The sequence below is a fragment of the Peromyscus leucopus genome, chromosome 8b (genome assembly GCF_004664715.2).
Source record: "Peromyscus leucopus breed LL Stock chromosome 8b, UCI_PerLeu_2.1, whole genome shotgun sequence".
Taxonomy (NCBI): Eukaryota; Metazoa; Chordata; class Mammalia; order Rodentia; family Cricetidae; genus Peromyscus; species Peromyscus leucopus.
In genome coordinates this window covers 9,947,132-9,968,121 of record NC_051086.1, presented here as the reverse complement: position 1 = coordinate 9,968,121, position 20,990 = coordinate 9,947,132, and the positions used below count along the sequence as shown (strand labels likewise).

At 47.7% G+C, this 20,990-nt stretch overlaps 1 protein-coding gene across 1 annotated transcript in view; it reads right to left on the bottom strand.

Annotated features, from left to right (window-relative positions):
* The window catches only part of Slit3 (slit guidance ligand 3), a 603,162-nt gene that overhangs the window by 150,764 nt on the left and 431,408 nt on the right, over window positions 1–20,990 (bottom strand). Inside the window, exons 6-7 of the mRNA XM_028858254.2 lie at window positions 20,858–20,929; window positions 675–746 (exon numbers count right to left, since the gene is read on the bottom strand). Coding sequence (XP_028714087.1) covers window positions 675–746; window positions 20,858–20,929 — 144 coding nt within the window. The remainder of the gene's footprint in view (window positions 1–674; window positions 747–20,857; window positions 20,930–20,990) is intronic.

Sequence of the window (20,990 nt, the reverse complement as noted above, 5' to 3'; positions counted from 1 at the left end):
CATCAAGCAGGAACCTCTTTGGAAAAGCCAACCAGGTTCTACTGCAGAAAAACTTACAAATGGGTGCCTGGCTCGAAGTAGGGCGCCCTAGATAACAAGAGGCATGGGCATGCTTCTGGAGCATCCAATCTGAAGGTTTAATCTTTTCCAGGGCACGAAAAGATGAAGTACAAAGAGAGTGTATTCGCATGTCCAAATGTTGCTCAGAGAGCAGGAGCATGGAGCAGCTTGGTGGGACAGAGAAAGGACAAAGATGTCTCCTCCATTCCCAGAAAGGAAAACACATTCTGACAGAACCACCAATGGGATACGCCAGGAATGAAATCAAGTGGAGGTGAGGGGGTTGTCTCATCACGTAAGTTTTCTGTTTTTAAGTAAGTAGCTTTTGGCAACACAAAACTAACCACTTTTCTATCAAACACAACAAACTCTGTGCAGGAAGGCTTCTTGCAGTTTTAGGGTGATAAGAAATGAGTTTTCCTGGCGCAGCATGGCAGCTAGGAATCATGGCTGCACCATGGCCCTGCCCTGCACCTGCCTCCTTCACTGAGTCCCCTCTAGCTTTATGACTTTGGGTATGGGAACTGTGTGCCCGGCAGGTTTCACAGGCAGTGACAGCAGCACCTGAGGCAGGCTTAAGGCAGGAGAGAGGTGGGGAGGAGCAGTCTACTCACAGAGTCCGAATCTTCGGCATGTGGTTGAAGCTGGTGACCAGGATGCGGCTGATGTTGTTGTTGTTGAGGGTGCTGCAGAGACAGAGAAAAAGAAGTTATGAATGAGGGGCACTGAGATGTTCTTAAGTGTTGTGGGGGGAATGGATATGGCTGTAAAAAAAAAAAAAAAGTCAACAACTAAGAACCAGAGCATCCAAGTGTCTAGAGACAAGAGGAAACTCTCTAGACGATGGGGGGGGGGGGGGATCCACAGCCCTGATTCATGTAGGTTCCCCTCCCCCGCCATCCACGAGCAATAAATCCCTGACTTAATCTTGCTATGTGATGAGTGCCTCATTTACAATATTTTTCATTCTTCTTGTTTTGAAAGATTCACTGTATTTTGAATCATGTGTATGCATGTATGTGTGGGTATGCACATGAGTGCTGGTGCCCACATAGGTCAGAGGCATCAGATACCCCTGGAGCTGCCTAGCATGGCTGCTGGGAAGGGGACTTGGGTCCTCATCAAGAACAATACACACAATGAATGGGAGCTGCTTCTCCAGCCCCAGCATCTTTAATGCCTACCGGGATAAGCCAGCTACATGCCACTGTCCTCTTTTAGGGAGAGGGAAAATGTACCCTTCTGGATTGGTAGAGCAGAACCCCCAAAGGAGATGTTATACTCTTGTTACAGACGAAGAGGCCGAGCTGTAGCCAGGCAAGGCAGCTTCCCAGCTTTGCCATCGCTGCTCAGCCCCACAGGTGGATGGGACCAAGCCCCCTCTCACTTCATTCTCGTTCTGCTCACTGCACACACTGCCTTGCACATGATGCTACCTTGACAGGCTGATCTGTGTTTCCCAGGCCTCTTCTGGTCCTTCAAGAGTATCTTATCTCAAGAGGGACTACCTCTCCTGTTTCTGGCGCTCTCCTTGACCATGGATGGAGTTACCACTGAGCAATGTTAGTCCCTTCGGCAGGGAAAAGCATAGAGAAAGATGTGAGCTGTGAACTAATGAAATGCAGCTGCTGAAGAGTTGAAATGGGGATCTAAGAAAGTGCTGCCTCGGTTTACCTGCTATAACATCCATTATGAAGGAGAATGTGGCAGTGAGGGAAATCTCTGCAGGGACTTCTGCAGTTCAGGTAGGTGACTACACACTGGGGACGTGACCAGGAGTGGGAAGGCCAGGCGGTTCTCCGGCTCCGACCCTACACTTGCTTTGCTTTACATTCTAAAGAGCAAGAACTGGATCCAGCCTTTGGTCTGCTCCTTTCTGCTGCCCACTTGCTCCTGGACCTTTCTTTTCTCTAATCTTTCCAGAGACCAGATCTCACTCTCATCAGCCCAGATTCTCTCACTCTTCTTTGGCAACCACAGATCTTCACTGGCTTTAAGAGGAGCCATCGTTAGGGCTCTTGGTAAATATATTACTCTTCCTTTCTTCCTTCCTTCCTTCTTCTTCCTTCCTTCCTTCCTTCCTTCCTTCCTTCCTTCCTTCCCACTCCCTTCCTCTCTTCTTTCTTTCTTCCTTTCTTTTTTTCTGACACAGGGTTTCTCTATGTAGCCCTGGCTGTCCTGGATCTTGGTCTATACAGCAAGCTGTCCTCAAACTCAGAGATTCAGTCTGCCTCTGCTTCACGCAACCCAGAGCTGTAATTAGAGGCATCCACCACCACTGCCTAGCTAAAAAATGTGTAGCCCTGGCTGTCTTGGAACTCTCTCTGTATACCAAACTGGCCTCAAATTCAGAGGCCCGCCTTTTTCTTAAAGCACCTTCTCTGTGAGATACCAATGTAGGGCGTGTAGTATGCACTCAATAAATAGAGCTCATCAATTTCCCAACTGTGTTGGAGAGAATCGTGCCCTGTCCTGTAGTGATCTATCCCTCACCTCAACCTTCCAAAGAGAAAGAGTGATTCATTCAAACACTGTCACCCCAAGCCTCAACCCAAGGGGTCCTGCCAATTCTCCGGCCCTTGTGACCTTAGTCCCAAGCAGGGTTCCAGTGATCACACTTGCCACTCAAACTCACTCCTCAAACGCTCTGGTCTCGCCATTACTCGCTTGGTGGGTAGGGGGTGGGGAGCACACAGAGGAAAAGAGCCCAGTTCTTGTTCCCCCACCCTCTGACATCCACTGTATACCCACGATGTGTTCAGCCTATGCCAGGCATCAGTTGAGAGGAACACACCGGTTTACAACGGCTTGTGTCTGTGTGCCTCACGCAGCTGCGCCAGTTCAGAAGTGGAAACTTTTTGGCTCTTTTGTGTAGCTCTCCCGACACCAACTGGTTTTTGTGCTTGCACGTGTGTGCATCCCGTCTCTGTCCACCCAGGAAGCCTTCGGAGCCTTTTTATCAGCCAACTCTAAGAAAGAATTCACCAACCCCATCAGGCTGAGTTCTGCTGGATCAAGGAAGTCTCCGGGACAGAAGGGATGCTGTCTCTTCTCCTATGGTCTCAGAATTCTGCTCTGCTGGGGGGTGGCATTATGTGCAAGGCAGTGCATACAATGAACAAAGCCAGGAAGGGAGCAAGTGAGCACTTGGTTCAGATCCCAAGAGTTCACAGCCAGCCCTCGCTTGGCTGCAGATACAGGGCAGCTAACATTCAGGCTTCAGCTGGAACCGTATCCAGCAGCAGCCCAGCAGCAATGACTTATTAACGTATTACTACACTGATATTTAAATGTGAGCCGTAATGAGAGCTATAAAACATTTACGATAATAGCAATTATTCCAGAACCCGAATGACTAAACACAGTGTTCACACTTTCATGATTTGCTGCTGGAGGCTGGCTGGCCCGGGGATGTCAGAAGGTTGCTAACCTCTCAGACACTGATTGCCCTGGAAGCTGCGGTTGCTGTTTTGCTAAGAAACACAGATTCGTTTGATTTCTTGCCTTGGCAGCTTTGGCCCAGGGAGGGAACACCGCGCTCTGTCTGGCTCTTAGGTCCTGCCTAAGCATCTGGCATTCAATGGGAGAGTTGGCATGAGGTTCCCCGTGCAGAGGGGCAGAGCTGGTGAGCATGGGCCTCAAAAGGCAGAGCCCTCGTTAGAGTCTGGCACTGCCTTTTATAGCCCACGTCACCGTGGGTAACTTTCTCAATCTCATTACCTTTCTCCTCTGCAGCACAGGGGTAATAATAATGATCTCAGAGAGTGCAGGCAGTGATGAAGTGAGAGGCACCAATCCCTAGGATTAACCACGGGATTCTTGTACAGAGGTAGGCTCTGGGTTGTGGCTCGAGAGCCCACCATACAATTTCTCTCATCCAGGGGTGGAAAGGTGACTTAGTCGGTCAACTGTTGGCCTTGCGATCACGAGAACCTGAGAGTGACGCCTAGAACTCACATCAATTCCTCTTGTTACCCTACGTAGCAAGGAGAATCTAAGCAAGTCTGACCTCAGGGATGAGATCTGTATAGACTTCCTGTTGCTGCCATAACAGACGAACATGACTTTGTTAGCTTGAATTTTTTCTCCTACAGTTTGGAGGTCCTAAACCTAAGGTGGGTCCATGGGAGTGGACTTCTCAGGAGTCTTTGCGGGTGGAGATCTGTTTCCTCTCTATTGTAGCTGAAGGGGTTGTCTACATTCCTTGATCCACGCCTCATTCCTGCATCGCTTGGGCGTCTTAGGATCTCATAATGATGACGTATTCCCCCTTCTCAGGAGGCTTGTAGATTACAGAATATAGATCTGCTCACAAGATCATTAATTTGGTCCCACTTTTAAGGGCCCCTCTGACCACTTAGTGTGACAACCACAGACTCCTGGGATGAGGATGCGGCGATCTTTAAAGACGCCATTACCTAGCCAACCACCAATCTCTTGAAACAAGGTATATAAAGCACTTAGCATGGGGCAAGGCTCCGAACTGGCTTTCAGTGATTGTCACCGTTGTTACTGTGGCTTGTGGTTAGGCCTTTCCTCCATGGCTTCACGGAGTCCCATCTGATACAGCTAGCACTCTGAGGTCAGGATTATTACCCCCATTTTAGAGATGAGCAGTCAGAGGCCAGGAGAGGCTGAGGGTACTGCATGGGCAGTACACTAGCTGTTGGTGAATTCTGGGCTGGCTGTTCTTTCTTCTCACCTCATTTTTCCTGACTCACCCGCCCCCTGCTCGCTGCCCTTTGCTTTTAGGTGAGGTGGCTGATGCTGCAGTATAGCTCCTATCTGTCACATCTACTCTGGGCCCCAAGCTAGGAAATCTGCATAAGCCTCCTGTCACCTGTTTTATAAGCCTTAGCCGCAGAAAACAAAAGGCTCCCTCTGCCAGAGCCACGGTCCCCACGCCTCCACGCCTCCACCGTTGGTGGCCTGCCTGTGCTACAGCGACCTTGTCAGCCTCATGGATTTACCTCCATCTCCCGGAGAGGCCATGCTTGTTCCGGGGTCTACCTTGAGCCCCTTCGCTTTGCTCTTCTGAAGCTATGTGGAGAAAAAGTACTTCTCCCAAATTATCCAGGTAAGATTGGAGGTCCCCCACCCCAAAGGAAATACTATTAATTCAGCATTTTCCTTTAGGTTTCAAGCTCACATCTGGGGTTAAATTTATTCTGTTAATTCCTTTTTCAATTTTAATTGGAATTTTATGTGTATGGGTGAATGTCAGTCTCTATATCACTTGCATGCCTGTGCCTGTGGAGACCAGAAGGTGTTGGAGCCCCTGGAACTGGAGTTAGAGATGATTGTAAGCCACCATGTGGTTACTGGGAATCGAACCCGGATCCTCTTTTTCAGACAAGATTCTGTTACATTTAGGACTATCTGGTCTCCCTCATATCCAACCACCCCAAAGGACACTTCAATTTGAATCCTATCTGGGAATGTCGCGCTTCCTCACAGGGTTGAAATGACAGCCCACCTGCTTCCCACATCTCTCCTTCTTAAGTCCTTACCACATTATAAATACTGTCTACAGTACCAGTTCAGTGGCCCTGACGTTCTGTCACACTAGGAGCACAGCTGTCTAATAAAAGGTGACCGATGTCACACTTGACTGTGAGTCCCACGATTCTGAGCACCAGAAAGGGTCTATTCAGTTTTTTATTCCAGGGGCTGGAGACACTGCTCAGTGGTTAAGAGCACTGGCTGCTTTCCCAGAGGACGGGGGTTCGATTCCCAGCAACTACATGAGATTCACAACTGTCTATAACTCTAGTTCTAGGGAACCTGACACCCTCTCTGGCCGCTCTAGGTGCCAGGGACACATGTACATACATGCGGTAAAAACATTCATAACACATACAAATAAATATATAAAATTAATTATCTTTTCAAGCCACAAAAGATCATTGAGTTTACTATCTCTACCATGCTGTGCACATAGAGCATGGGTGCCCTGCAGTTTCTAAGTCAGATGCTGATAGGGTAGGGCAGGGGCTCCCCCATAATGACAAATTCATGAGGGAGCAGTGTGCATAACAGTTATCTCCAGATTCTGGAGACAGGCCAAATCCCATCCCATAAGCTTGCTTTTGTCAATAAAGTTTCACTCATTTATTTTTGTGCTGTCAATGAGAGTGCTTTTGTGTGATAATGGCTGAGGAGTTAGGACACGGACCATGTGGCCTATGAAGCCCCAAATATTTACTATCAGGCTCTGCCATTTGGACCCTGTGTCTGCCAGGGAATAAGTGCTGGTAAATCAGGACTACGAGGGGATTAGGTCAAAGGCATTTAGAACTTAGAAAACAAACAACCAAGGCCCAAATAGTTTTAGGAACCCAACATGGTAATTAACAGACCCAAAGGCAGACAGTTAAACTCCTAGCCAGCACACCATGCTCCCACCCTGGAAAACAACCCTGGTGTTTCTACGCTTGTAATGCTGTGTGGGGACCAGGTCCAGTACATGAGGCAGCCATATTGGGAATGGATGTGGGCAATGATGCTCAGAGCATAGCTCCAGGCCTACAGCATCACCCAAGAATAGCAGCCATGCTTCTCAGCCCACTCAGACCTCCGAGGAGAAACCTCGGGCTGGGCCCCTGGCGCTGAACATCTTAACACACCCTCCAGAGGATTCTCATGCTAGCTCACAGGGTTTCAGGCATGCAAGACAACGTGATACCACTGAACGACTTCCCCAGCCCTTGGTTATTATTTTAAATTTTGAGACAGGGTCTCACCAAGTTGACCAGGCTGCCCTTGAATTTGCAGCGCTCCCGCCTCCGTCTTCCGAGGAGCTGGGATTATAGGTGCACACAGCCACACTCACATACGAAAAACCATTGAACAAGGAGGGGCTAAGAACAGAATCCCTCCTGCCTGCAAGTGTACAGGGCAGTATACAGAATGTCTACTTGCTGCTCCAGGACCGAAGACCTTTTTTTTTGGGCAGACATGGTGTTTCCCCAATTGGGAATAGGACACTGTAATCACCACCGGAGAGCTCTGGAGTGGCTTCTCCCCACCCCACCCACCCCTAGCTCTCTACTGGTCTCTGCTGGGTGCTAATGTGTAGTTCTCTCTTGTATCATTCAAGATAGCCATCTTTGATCTAAGAAAGCTCTGACCAGCTCCATCCACTCCACCCTGGCAACCTTAATAAGGCTGACATTTCCCTCTGTCTCCTCTGATTAGGCCATCGCTTTATCACTCTGAGCTTTCTTGGCTCTGGGTGTAATCTGCATGTTGTGTGTCCATAACACCATGTAATTGGCTCTAATGCACCAATATTATCTGCGCGCATGTATCACATAATTGCAAAAGCAGGCGTCTGCAGTGAGTGCAATTGCAGCCTCCCACTGGGCCAACTTTCCTGGGTTCTGAGAACCTCTCTGGTACATACGCTTTCCAGACGCCCAGACTCCTCCGGTCTGATGGACTCACTTGGTAGCTGGGCCCATTCATTCCCTGCCTCCCAGCAGCTTCCTTCTCCCCAAGCCCTGATAAGAGAGGTGGCTCCTTCCTTAATGGTCCCCTTGATGAATCATCAGCAACCAATGGCAATGGGATTCCTTTGATTTAAAGTGAATCTGGTCAGGACCAATGCTCCGTGCCTGAAAGCTAGAACTACCTCCAACAGTGCTTCTGTTGAGTTCACAGAAGTGGATGCGGAACCATTTTCTGAAGAGTAGCTGAGTGTAAACACTGGGGCTAGACCCTGTGGGAAACATTGAAACTGCTGGTACTGGGAATGCAAAGCACAGTGGGGTTCTGGCAGCCTGTGAACTTCAAGAGGCAGGGTGGGGAGCCCACAGTTTCCTCTCCCTCTTGCTTGGCCTGGGGAGGGGAAGGGGAATGAAACTCGCGTCTTTAGGGCTGTCCCTAAATTGCTGGTTCTCTTCTTTGGCTCATATGGCACAGCAAAACTAGCTGCTTTTCTTCTTGCCTGTCTGGCAACCATCACGCAGCAGGAATCAGAACCTGTCACTGGTGACCAAGTCCTTACACTCTTCCAGAGCCTATGAATGGATTCCTGAAGCGAGCATTTGCTCACTCAGCTCTTGGAGTCTGTGGCTTGTCTCTGCAGACTTGGTCCTAGGAGAGAGCACACACTGATGCCCACGGGACCCAGTGAACTTGACCCTAACTAAGCCTCTCAGGGTCAGCAGGCCACCCTCGGCACCTAGTGGATGAAGCTCTTTCCACTGTTTCTCTTACAGTGAGGTGTGACTTGCCTTCCTTCCCAGCTCTGGACTGCTCTGATTTGTCTAGATGCTCCAGTAAACTCTAGAAACCAGGAGGGCGGAAGTGGTGCATCATTTGAGAAAATTTCAATTGAATGTTCTATGTTCTGTCACGAACTCCCTAATTCTGCTGTGGAGCATGACTTGTCTGGAAAGACTAGAGCTTTGAGGTAGGGTGGCCTGGACTTCCCAGTGAAGATAACCATGATGATAGACAGTCAGGACGGTGGTAATGATGCTGACGCTTTGCCTGCAGGGCCCGGGCACTGTGCACACGTTATCTCATTTGTTTTTCCTAACATCCTGAAATCCAGACCTATGCTCATTTGTTACCCCAAGCCAGGTGAATGAACTATGCCAAGATCACACACTATAGTGCTATAGAAACTATAGGCACAGCCAGGTGTGTCACTGGGATCCACAGCTGTCAGTGTTATATGCAACTGCCACTGACAAAATTGCCTTCAGACAGATGTCGCTGTCCAACTCCATGCCTTCCCAAGGTGGAGGTGGGTCATGTGATCTGTGCTGAACCCTCTTCACTGTGTCTGATAGGTAGGGACCAGGCTCACGGCTGAGGCTGCTCAAAGGCAACAGCCCTGTTCCTGTACTAGGAAGAGGAAGAGTTCAGCTCCACCAGTGTGGGGAGCCGTTGAGGCTACATGGAGGAGAAGACAATTGTGTCTCAATGCCTTTTAAGGAAAAGGCTTGATCAATAGGTGAAAATGTTACCAAAAGTCATCGTGGCCCTTGGTGTTATATGGGCTGAATGGGATTTTACGAATACACCACAGAACCAAGAGCTCTTTAACCTAAGCCTGTCTGTCTCCTGTTGGATTGGGAAATAGGTCTCTGAGGTCAAATGAGGCAGGAGAAGGATGATGGGCAGCCGCCACACCTCCACTACCTGCTCTCAGTTATCCTGGGTGCTGCGTAATACCAAGTTTCCTGATCTCCCTGCGGACCGTTTAAATTAAAGCTCATAACCATTGTGTGGGCATATAATGAAAACAACTGATGCCGCACTGATGAGACCATTACTCTCAACTGTTAGAAAACATAATGATCTCACAAGGGGCCTTATTCACTGACGTATAGCAGCCGGGCTCTCATCTGACACCTCAAATTAGCAGCCAAAGCAATAACAGCTGGGGTTTTTGTCTCAATATTTGTCCCCGACTCGAAAGTGATTTGGCACTGGGCGAGTGTTATTTTTAAACACACAGAGCTCACCGCCAAGTAACATTTTAAATGGTCTCCAGGTGTCATGTAAAACCTACAGAAATAAATAAAAACAATCAGCTGCCAATTTGGGTCTTTGAAGATTCAGATTCCTTAACCAAAGGGCTTTGTCTTTGGTCATTCCTTCATTCTGGATTCAGATTTCCTCGACAAGCAAGAATCCATCTCCATCCGCTCAGCAGAGCCTTGGTGTTAAGAGAGGAAGGAGAAGACACTTGGAAAAGTGTAGAAGGTGGAAGAGCAAAAGAGAAAGACGAACCCTCAGAGGCTGCCCCTGCTCAGCCGGATGCCTGGCTGTGTAAGTATTTACCAGGCGCTAGTGTTTTTGGTGAGTGCATGCTGAAGAACTCATTCGGGGAGCTAATCATGGACACTAGCCATGGTTCTCAATGGTTCAACTTCTGTCCAACTTGGTTAACCGCAAACAATACTGCTTAGACCGTAATGTGAATGAGGAAGCAGTGGCCTCCCTATTCTCTCTTATTGTCTCCAGGATGGAATCTGAACTCCCACACTGCTCTACCCAGGCAGGAGTCAGGGCTGCCACTAGGCCAAGGTATCTGCAGTGAGCCATGGATGGAAGAGTGACCTCCAACTTCTACAGCTGAGCAGGTGAGTTTGGAATCAAGAAGAGATGAAATAGATAATAATAAAAAAAAAACCCTCAGCTATACTTGGTGTCCAGCTTGGTAAGAGAGGAAGGAGGAGGTGGTGATTAAATACTCAGAGTTGGGATGTGCACACTGTCTTGTTGAAGACAGCAAGGCTGTTTTAGGTTTTTTTTTTTCTTTTCATTTAAAGATCTATTTACTTTTATTTTATGTATGACTATTTTACCTGCAGGTATATATGTGCATTGTTTGTGTCCCTGGTGTCCACAGAGAACAGAAGAGGGTGCCAGACCTCCTGGAACCAGAGTTACAGACACCAGTTTTATGCGGGCACTGGGAATCGAACCTGGATCCTCTGGCGGAACAGCCAGTGCTCTTAACCATGGAGCCATCTCTCCAGACCTAGAAAGACTGTTTTGTGCCCCACTGTGTAAGTAGGGACCTGATTACATTTTTGGCACATAGGGAGACTCAGAAAACATTTATCCAATGGGTGTTTTGTTTAAAGATAAGGAGAACGGTGTTTGGGGCATCTTTTGATAGAAATAAATGCCCACTCTGAACAGCTTTCTGTGCTAATCCAGGGGACAACTCAATTATCTCCACGAGTGGGCTGCAGAGGGACTGCCGTAAACGCAGCCTTCCTAAATGGACTGTCACTTCGAATTTCCAGAACCTGTGCTAAGCTGGGTACAGTGTGGGTACAGTGTTTCCTGGATTTCCTTGCAGGTTTGAAACATAAATGTGAACCACGCAGGATCTTCATGGGAAATCTGGATTTTTAAGATTGGCACCCAGTCACCTTGAGACACAAAATCCATAAGTGAACCAAACACCTGGGAGGTGGATTTGGTTTACGGGGGCCAAGTTTTGTGCTCTGAATCAAATAATGAACATTTTGCGCGCACACACACACACAATCGGCCTCCTGGTGGCACCTGTAAGCTGTGGTTAACATTTTTCTTCTGCATGTCCCCTCTTGAAGGGTAGCTGTCCACTAAGAGGTGTCCCTTGCAAACCAACTACTCAGATTCCCCGGCTTTAAACAACCCAGTCAGATGCCACGGTGTCTGCTACCCCACAGTTATTCCTTGGTGACAGACACCCCTGCAGTTTCTGTTCTTGGGAAAAGACTGCGTCTCCCAGCAGGTATGTCCCTGCCTGGCCCATGACTTCCATTCACCAGTTCTGTGTCTGCACCCTGAGTCACTGCAGAGAAACGACTCAGAGTGCTTGTGGCGGATCTCTGATATTTGTAATGGGGGTGGGGCTCTGTCAGAGAGCTGGGTGCAGTTCACACCTGTCTTATCTGGGTTCACAAAACAAGTAGGGGGCCCTATGGTTCCCTAATTGTGCCTCTAGTCACCACTGGCAGCTGAGGAATGATGAACTGGAGTTGGATCCCCTCCCAGGCTCCCCTCTGACCAGGCGGAGACACTGGGGTGGCTGCTTCCTAAGCAGTGGTCAGATGCCTGGAAGGGCCTAGGAAGGCAGCGTGTTGTCCTCATGCAGAATGCAAAATGTTCCCTCTGGCAAGCCCGAGGATCAAGGGATGATGCTTCCGACAGGGTCTGGCTTCACTAATTTTTGTTTCCTGTCTGGTAATACGGAGAAGCAGACGGCAATAAAAAGCTTTGGATAAGGAGCCAAAAGGACTGCTTTCTGGCCTGGTTCTGCCATGAAATTTTCCTATAGCTACAGACACTTTACTTACCCTTTCTAGAGAGATTTTTTTCCCCCTTTTAAAATGAAGTGAGCCCCCACCCCCAGGGTCTTTCTATTCCTTCATTCCTTTGATTCCAGGAGGGTGGGTGCTGGCTCTCGAATGGCCTGGCTGGATTTTGAGTAGCTTTCAAAGCACAGCTACAAGTGGCCCTGGATATCCAGCTGTGCACAAGGGCAGGACATCTGGCCAGACTCTGCAAGTCACTTCCAGCCCCCGGACCTTGGCATGTGACCACAGTTACAAACAAACAAGGCTTCCTTTCTCTCTTTCTGCAGATACCTGCTTCAGCTCCTGTGTGGTCAACAGGCTTCCTTTCCTAACTGGATGCTGTGTTTCTGGTTTACGTCTGGAGACAGACAGGCCCAGACAAGAGAGTGAGCTTGCCACTCAACTGAGTACCCAGTAAACAGAAGTCATTCACAAGACTGAGAGAAGTGAACACTGGCCGTGGGAGCTAATTCTCACGGTGGTCTGACTTTGGTGGGATGCAACTGTTAATAATCCAGGGTGTTTGAGAATGGGTCTTTTGTGGGTCTAAGACCTAGGTGTTTAAATTAAGGTAGAGGAAGGGAAGAGTGGAGAGGATGATACAGCAACATATTTACTATTAGATGATGCTTTATAATATACAGCAATGGCAAGGGCGGTTTGGAGACACAGGCCTGGGGAGAACTCTGGAACCACTGGGAAGACCTGGTCCAGCAGCACACAGACTTCCAATTGTCCCTCAAGGCATTGCCCCCTTAGGTGCCAACTGCGGAAATTTAAATTTCTGTGAGTTGAAGTGAGATGCGATGAAGTAATTCATTCTCGGTGCATGTGCTCAGGAGTCATGCCTGGCTACCGTGTACATCCACAGATGTGCAGTATTTCCTTCACAGAGCTGCCGGACATGCTTTTGTAGCCACACATGTGCCCTGTGTTGCCATGGCTTCAGATAGTCAATGGAAGTTGAAAATATATTCTTTTATATAAAATCAATTGAATTTTGGATGCCGGGATTGGATTCTAGTTTTGTTTTTGACACAATTTCACCAAGCAGCTCAAGTGGGCTGGAATCCACTACGGAGCCCAGGATGGACTCAAACTCCTGATCTTGCCTCACCTTCATGAGTTCTGAGCTTACATGCATCACCATGCCTGGCTTTGCTGGTTTTTAAAAAATACAAACAGCAACTACATAAAACTTAAAAAGAAAAAATTCCAAACCTTACACCAGAGTGTCAGTCACCAAAAACAGGTGTTAACAGGGGAATTTGCTTTAAAATCCTTCATTACTGAAGAACAATTTGTCGAGCTTCGGAATTCCTGGGAATTCCTTTACCCAGGAATATACACCAGTGCATTTTCAAATAACCAGCTTTTAGTTAGTGGAGAAATGAAATCATAAGCTAACTCAGACTGTAGATTCTTTAAAGACCAAAAATGTTGGTTATTTACATGTGAAAATGACTTTAGACTTCAGATTAATTTTTACTTTTTCTTAAACCGGTGTTCTTAAAACCTCTTTATTTTAAACACTTGACCATCACCAAACATGAGACTGAGGACCTCTTGAAGAGGGGTGTTTTACACGGCACAGCAGTGCCTAGAGAGAAGCCGGCACCTGTCCTAGTATGCCGAGGACTGAATGGAATTCACAAAATGCAATTTAATCCTGATAGTCTGTGTACATCCTAATTTGCAGCGTAGTGTCAAAAAAAAATCGTATTCCGGGATATTTTAAGAGTTTCATTAAACAATGACAGTTCTAAATTCAAAACTATGTCACGAGTAAACACTGACTTCAGGGCTGTTAATGTGCAGGCCCAGAGAGATCCAGGTGAAGCATTTTGTAAATAAATGAAAACCAATCTCATCTATTAGAATACACCAATTTTCACTGTAGCTCTGATTTTGTTCATGATTAAAAAGTAAGTGGGGGGGGGCAGAACTCACCAAATAGCTGGAGAAATAGAAAACCAGAGGTAATGTGAGAAATGGGCAGGGTCCTGTCAAACACCTCGTTCAACCTGCAATGTAACTAGGATAGCCATACATAACCTTAATTCTGTTCTGGACCAGAATGCAGCAACATTCTGCAGAGGAATGGTGGTGTGGAGATTCTCTATTTAGTTTATTAATTTCACCCTGATTTGGTGCCTTGCACTTTAGCCGACTGCCTACTATGTGTGGCAGTGAAGCCGTACAAAGTATCCACCAACTTAAGTTTTCACGCGTCTTCACTCGCCATTGGTTACGCACACACTAGTGACATTTTCTTTACACCACGGCTCTAAGGGATATAGACGGCAGTCCTCACTGTCCCGTCAGGACCGAACCTCTAGTTGGTGACAGTGAACTAGCCTCCAGCTCATTGACGGCACCCATCAGCTCCTTGTTCAACCCTGGCTTCCTTCCTTCCTCTTTGTCTGGGGCATTTCTGCAGATCCATATGTGATGGTGATCAGGCTGGGTTTAAATGTGGATCTGACAATCCTATAGATCAGCTCTTCGAAGAGAAAGACCATAGTTCCTGCATCATTCTTCACGATGAGGATGGCCACTGGCCTCACTGGTGCTTGATACGCCTGTTCCTACTGTTTCAGCACTATAGCATGTCTTCAATAATTTTTAATTATGTTATTGCAGTAGAGCAGTTAAGTGCAAGGGCTGAGGTTTTGTGAAGAAATGAATCTAAGCACTGGAAGAAGAGTCCCCTGGACCTGGCCATTGTTACTCTGGGGAAATGATTCACATTTGTGGATCCTCAGCCTCACACTGGTTGAGCTGGATGAACACAATCCTCCCTATAAAGTTATGGCACACACGTAAGTAATAGGCCACCCTCTTAAGTCTTAGCTTGTTGTCTGAAACATGTCAGAAAAAGACAATAATGGATGCTCACACATGGCTGAAATAGCAATGTTCCTAACAAGTAATTCATATACTACATCACTGGCCTATGTAATATGTTATCACCATGTCATTATTATTGCTAACCAGGACAGAAGCAGCTCAGCTGAAATGGAGGACAGATCTCCACTTGCACTGAACTCCAGGTTTTTCTGAACTGGACTTTCCTTGACCATCCCCGAAACCAGGGCCTCACACCCCTAAGCCAGGACACTTTCCCCGTGCTACAAGACTATCAAGCCCATTGTCAATTTATTTCTGTCATCTTTCTCCAACACCAGAAAAAGAACTTCTTCCCATTTACCCTTCTCTGTCTGTGTGTGGGACACAATGTTCAGCTGTACTGTTCCCACCTGGATGTGGCTGAATTAGAACGACACTAGGAGTCTGCTAGACTGTTGCCCCTTTGAGTGGTCTTCAGATGCATGGACCTAATTACTACCGCTTTAAAATCAAAGTGAATTGGGAGGCTAGCTTAACTCTTGAGATGAACCTCCCAGGATATGAGTCATGAGGCATTCCTAGATGTTCTTGGGGTGTCCTTGCTCAGTTTGGGAAGTCCTAGACTCTATGTTTCTCAGGTCTCTCTGCGCATGGCCACTGAAAAATTCTGGCAGGCTCTGGTCCACAACACTTCACCTGGCACTCTGCTGGCACTGTGTGCTCATGCCTCTTGGATGGATTAAAATGAAGGTTGCCTAGGTTGGCAGTGAACATAGGGGAGAAAAAGTGGGTGGCAAAGCAGAGTGTGAGCAGGGCAGCTGTTCCTCATCCATGGATGACCACTGCAGTGTAGAACTGTGGTCTCAGAGTTGCCAAATGTGTCTGGATTTTTGAGAGAAGCTAGAAATTTGGAATTTTATGTAAGTGATCCCAATTTTTAAATGTGAAATGTAAATCATATATATATATATATGTATATAGATTTTACAGAATAAAAAGTCTTCTTTGCCTATGCGATACGGTTTGTGGTCTAGTCTGCAGCCTCTGGTTTGAAAGAGAGCAGAAAACTGGATGCGCCTTTGAGTCTGCCACAGATGTGTGGCACTCCCTCAACCTCCTTAACATTACCAAACCGTAATGATAGGTAGATCTTGAAAGGACAAGCTGTTTCGGCTCCCCAACCTTGCCAAGGGTCCCCTTTGAACAGAGAGCACAGACCAAGGAGCCAGGACCCCAGGTTCTAATCTCTCTACTAAGTACAATCTACTGTTGACCTTGGGCGCACCAGTATTAGGCGACCCCAGGTAGGTACCCAGGCTGCAGAAGGTTAGGAGGTGCGGCTCTCTCTCTAGTCCCAGCCTTTCCTCTCCACATTACCTGAGCCGTAGTCGGTCATTCTAGAGACACCTAGAGGTCCTGCCAGTGCCGGCTATCGTGAAGACATTGAATTTCCCAAGTTGGCAAGTGCCGTAAGTAGGAACAAGACCTTCAGACCTGCACATACTGATTATCTACAGACCCACAGGATCTCCATGCGATTGAGCTGGTCCCTGGATATGTTTTCCTGACATCTGTAGTCTGGCTTCTTTGTTTATCTAGTTTCTGATAATTAGTCTACTGAAATTCTTACTTGCTATATTTGACTCCGGAGATAATGTCTGAAAATACCTTTTCATCTCTTATAAACTCCTCAGAAAATAACTACACATCTTATTAACCAGGCTTTCTTAGTGCGTGTGTGGCTGCACCTGTGTGTGTACACACATGCGAAGTCGGAACAACCACTTTGGGCGTCGTTCCGCAGTGGCGGTCATCTTTTGTTTTTGAGAGGGAGTCTCTGGCTTGGGTGCTCCAAGTAGGCTAGGCTGGCTGGCCAGCAAGCCCCCAGCATGCACCTGTCTCTGCCTCCCTGGGCTGGGATTACAAGCGGATCGGATGCCTCAAGGCCCAGCTGTTTAAAGCCTGAGTTCTGGGGTTCAAACTCCAGTCCTCAGGCCAAAGAGCAAGTATTTCGCCTCCTCAGGCACCCCCACTGTCTCACTGTTACTCATCTGTCTGTCCTCTCAATTTTCAAACTACAAGTTAAACTCTCGGCTGTTGCTTTTCATTCACAAAGGCATGCTGGGCAGGGAGGAGCCCAGTCCAACTGAGAACTACCTGACCATTTTCAACTTAGCTGGCAGGGACCGGAAAGCTAGCTCACGGCAGCCTGAGCACAGGAAGCTCAGAACGCAGCCTTGTCACACGCAGCTGCTGCAAGACACAACATACCAGGTGAAAAAATAGGAGCCGCAAAATGTGCAGGACAGGCAGAAGGAAGGGGGAAGGGTCATTGCTGGAGGAGTGAGCAGAGGTCTGACCACTGAAGCCTGGGCTCCCCAATTAAAAACTTTACATGCCACAAAATCACATCCGCAGTTGTGTGTGTGTGCAAGCGCGCGTGCTCACGAGCGCGTGTGTCTGTGCAGTTTCTGGAAACAAATCCCCCAGACTGTTGAGTGCTGGAAACGGACAGAAGTGAGACTAAATCATCTCTGCAATTACAATGTTAATAAGTGAAAAGAAAGATTTTTTTTTTTTACTTCCCCTGTGAGTTGGACTTATCTTACACTTTGAGGGGCCTCGCAGTATGAGGGGCCAGTTAGCTGGGTCAAGGGAACATGAGGGGCAGTTTTGGGAGCTTGTGGGACGTTCTGATAAGAGGCACTGACAGTTTGCCTAGCTCAGCTCCCGGAGGACAGTTCACACCACTCTGTAACACACGGTGCCTCAGGTGAGCCTAACATCTCAATCTTCGGCAACATGGACTAGTGAGGCAGCTTGCTATGGTGGCCACGGAGGCTGGTCTGCCTATTACTTAGTAGTTAGTTGGCTTCTACTGTACAAGGAGGGTGATGGGAACAGAAGCTTCTTGGAGGGCTGAGAGCATGCAAATATCTAATGTGAGAAAGTGTTATGGCGGTGGAGCACTGGCTATGGCGGTGGAGAGCACCGGCTATGGCGGTGGGAGCACCGGCTATGGTGGTGGAGCACTGGCTATGGCGGTGGGAGCACTCGCTATGGCGGTAGGCATGATGAACTATCAGCTCTGGCCATTTCACTATTCCTCCTCCCCTGTGAGGATGCGCCAGCCTTAGGAAGTTTCACTACACTTTCTTCTTACTCCCCTTTCTGCTGACTGGAAAACAGAGGGTGGCATTGGCTTTCCTTGTTCACTACACCTTGAGGTGAACAGTCCCCACCGGGCGCAGCCAACATGGAGGGGAACACAGTACCTTTGCTCCTTCCTATCCTGGCCGCAGACCACGATCTCCTCACTATCTGCAGTTCCCTCCCAGACTCACCTTCTGGGTTCACATTCAGTGTAATGAATAAAACCAGCTTTTCAATGCAAAGGAAATTTATGGTATTTCCGACCATAAGAAGGATGGGAAAGTGCATTACTGAGTGTGCAATGTTCCCCGAGTGGTTGACATCTCAGACTTTCCTTAAGACAAATAATCTCTAGAACTTTCCATGAGATAAGCACACCCCATTCCTCATTTCCGATCACACCTTACGTAATGTCACTGTACATCTGAACCATGACAGTTTTCTTAATGTGCACACTATTATTCTTCAGGATCCTAAAATTAACCTTTCCAGGGCTAATGTACTTTGAACATCTTTATAGCTGAAAAAAATTATTAATATGCAATGCCTCCACTTAGTTCCTGTTCATTGTTTCATTGACAAGATTCCTTATGGTGCCTAACTTTTGATCACAGAGATGTGTTATAAAATGTCAATGTGTAGATGATGTTTGGAAGGTCTGGGATGGGGAGTCCCCTTAAATGGAGATGTCAACTCCAGCCAATTTCAGAATGGCTCACCATTAAGATGGATGTCTCCAAAGCCCTGTGCCTCTGCTGGAAATTAGAGAAACCATGGAATAACTGATTATGATTAATTTTAAGTGCTTAGCCATGGGAGGCCAAATGAGCAGCTCGAAAACAAAGCTATTGATCTGGCTTTGTTTGGAATTGAGAAGATAAAGGAATCAGATCCGCAGGCCTTTCACAATGATGAGGGATGAGACCCTGGTATTATTTTTATTACTGTTATTAGCATTTTGGTCATGGGTTTCTAGGTTTTAACTTAGCTACACCTGATATATCTGGGTATCACTTTTTACCCTAAGTAAATATCTGAGCATAGAGGAGTTGTCCAAATATGCCCTGGGCAGGAGTTTGACCCAGAAGAAGGCACAGTAGGGAGAAAGATGTGAGAAGCACAACATTTAGGGTCCCTCCTGTGTGGTCCCTTCTCAAAGGTGAGAGGTCACAGAGCTTGACCCAAGTCTATGGCTTCCTAGTTCCCACCCATGGGAGTCTATCCTTAGTGCTCCTTTCCCCCAAAGACCCCCTCAGACAACACTCATAGGAAACTAACCAAGGGGCTGGCAGGTCATCACAGCTGTTTGGTGGCAGCTGTGACTTCTACGTCTTCATTTCTTCCAAAGGAATTTTCTCATCTGTCTCATTCTCCCTCTCCAGGAGTAAAAAGGTGACAGGCTCCTACCAGACCTTCCTACAGAGGCTTTCTTGAAGGCAGGGAAAAATCATGCCTCCCTTCTCAACTCCAGTTTCCCAGCAGGATAAGTCCTGGGTTGCTAAATTCGAGCTGGCACACTCTCCCACAGACATGCAATTGTTGCCGGTTCCGGGGTCAGAGTTTGGGTGAGGAGAGACCATCCATCTCAGGACTGACAATCTGACCTCTCCTGCCTGTGGGCCCCGTCTTTTCCATGCCAGGAATCCTCAGCTTGCAACCGATTTCAAGTGGCTTGCAGCATCAGCATCCCCTGTCTTTCCCGTGATTCCTCCTAGAATCACCTTCCTCGCTAGCAAGGTGGAGGGGAATCTTTCTAACCCACTGCTGGTGTCTTCCAGGTGAAAAGGAAGAATGTGCACCTTCCTTTATGTACAAAGGGATGCTGTAATATGTTCATTTATCGACCATTCATTCTTCCACTGCAAACAGGCACAGGAAACCTTTAACTATATGATTCCCCCCCACACACACCCAAGGATGCTCAACTCATCCTATTCTCTTATCACTCTGAAGCTAGCACTGTTCCAACGTAATGATTTTTGCAGATTTTGGAGAGGGCAAATAACTCTCAAGTTAGAGCAATCAACTCCTTTATTTTACGAAAGAGAAAACTGAGGCTCCGAGAGCCTAAGAGCCTTGCCCAAGGTCACATGGCTAATTAGGGGCAGGGTAAGGACTGAATCGCACAGCCCCTGACCTACGCTTTACTGTGCTTTATTGCTTCCTCGCCAAGCTTCCCCACATCAAGGGCAGCGAGGAGCAGAGTACCTGCTGGGGACAGCAATCAAACTGTTTTCTAACACAATCCAACTTTAGTCGAATGACCCCAACGTGACCCCTCAGTGACTTTTCTCCAGAAAGCGGGTTTCTTTAGTTAGAGCACGTGAAAATCCAAGACACAGGAGGACAGTCTTGTGTGTGTATGTTTCTATATAAGGTAGATACACGGTGGGATTTCAAGGAGGGATCATTTCCCCTCAGCTTTTCGTCCCCACTACTTTAAGGTTACTGTTTAAAGTTTGAATTGAAGCCTGAGATAAGATCTCAGGGACAGTAGCAATAGCTAGACCTTACCAGTCTGTCTGTCATTTCCCCTCGTCCTGAGCCAAGGTCCCTCCCTGCTTCTGGCTAATTCCAACTCACCTTCTGGTGATAACCCCTCTGTCACCGGCCACAGACCTGTAACCTGTCTCCTTGTATGCCCACACTCAGAGAGCCGCTCCCTGAATACACAGACAGATGCTGGGGGGCTATTCTGGCCATCTGCTCCAACAAATACAGCGGGAGCATGGGAGAAATGGCTTGACTGAGGAACCCCAGTTTGTGGGAGGTGAGAAATCACACTTTGCAGCCTGCAAACACTTTGGCCAAGGTAAGCCGGTGGGATCTCCCGGTGCCCGATTTTAATAGCATTGCAGCAGAAGACCCAGAAAAGCACCCACAAGGACCCCCCCCCTGCACACATGCTCCCCCTTTCCTCTCTGCACAGCGTACACACTCTCTCTCGCACACACAAGGCAGTAATCGCAAAATCAACTCACAGGATCTCCAAATCGCGCAGCGCTCGGAAGGCTCCATCTTCAATGCAGCTGATGTGGTTATTGTCCAGTTGCCTGTGGGAAAGCAAGGGAGAGCATGAAGGCTGAGCAGGGGCAGCGGCGAGGGGCTGGGCGG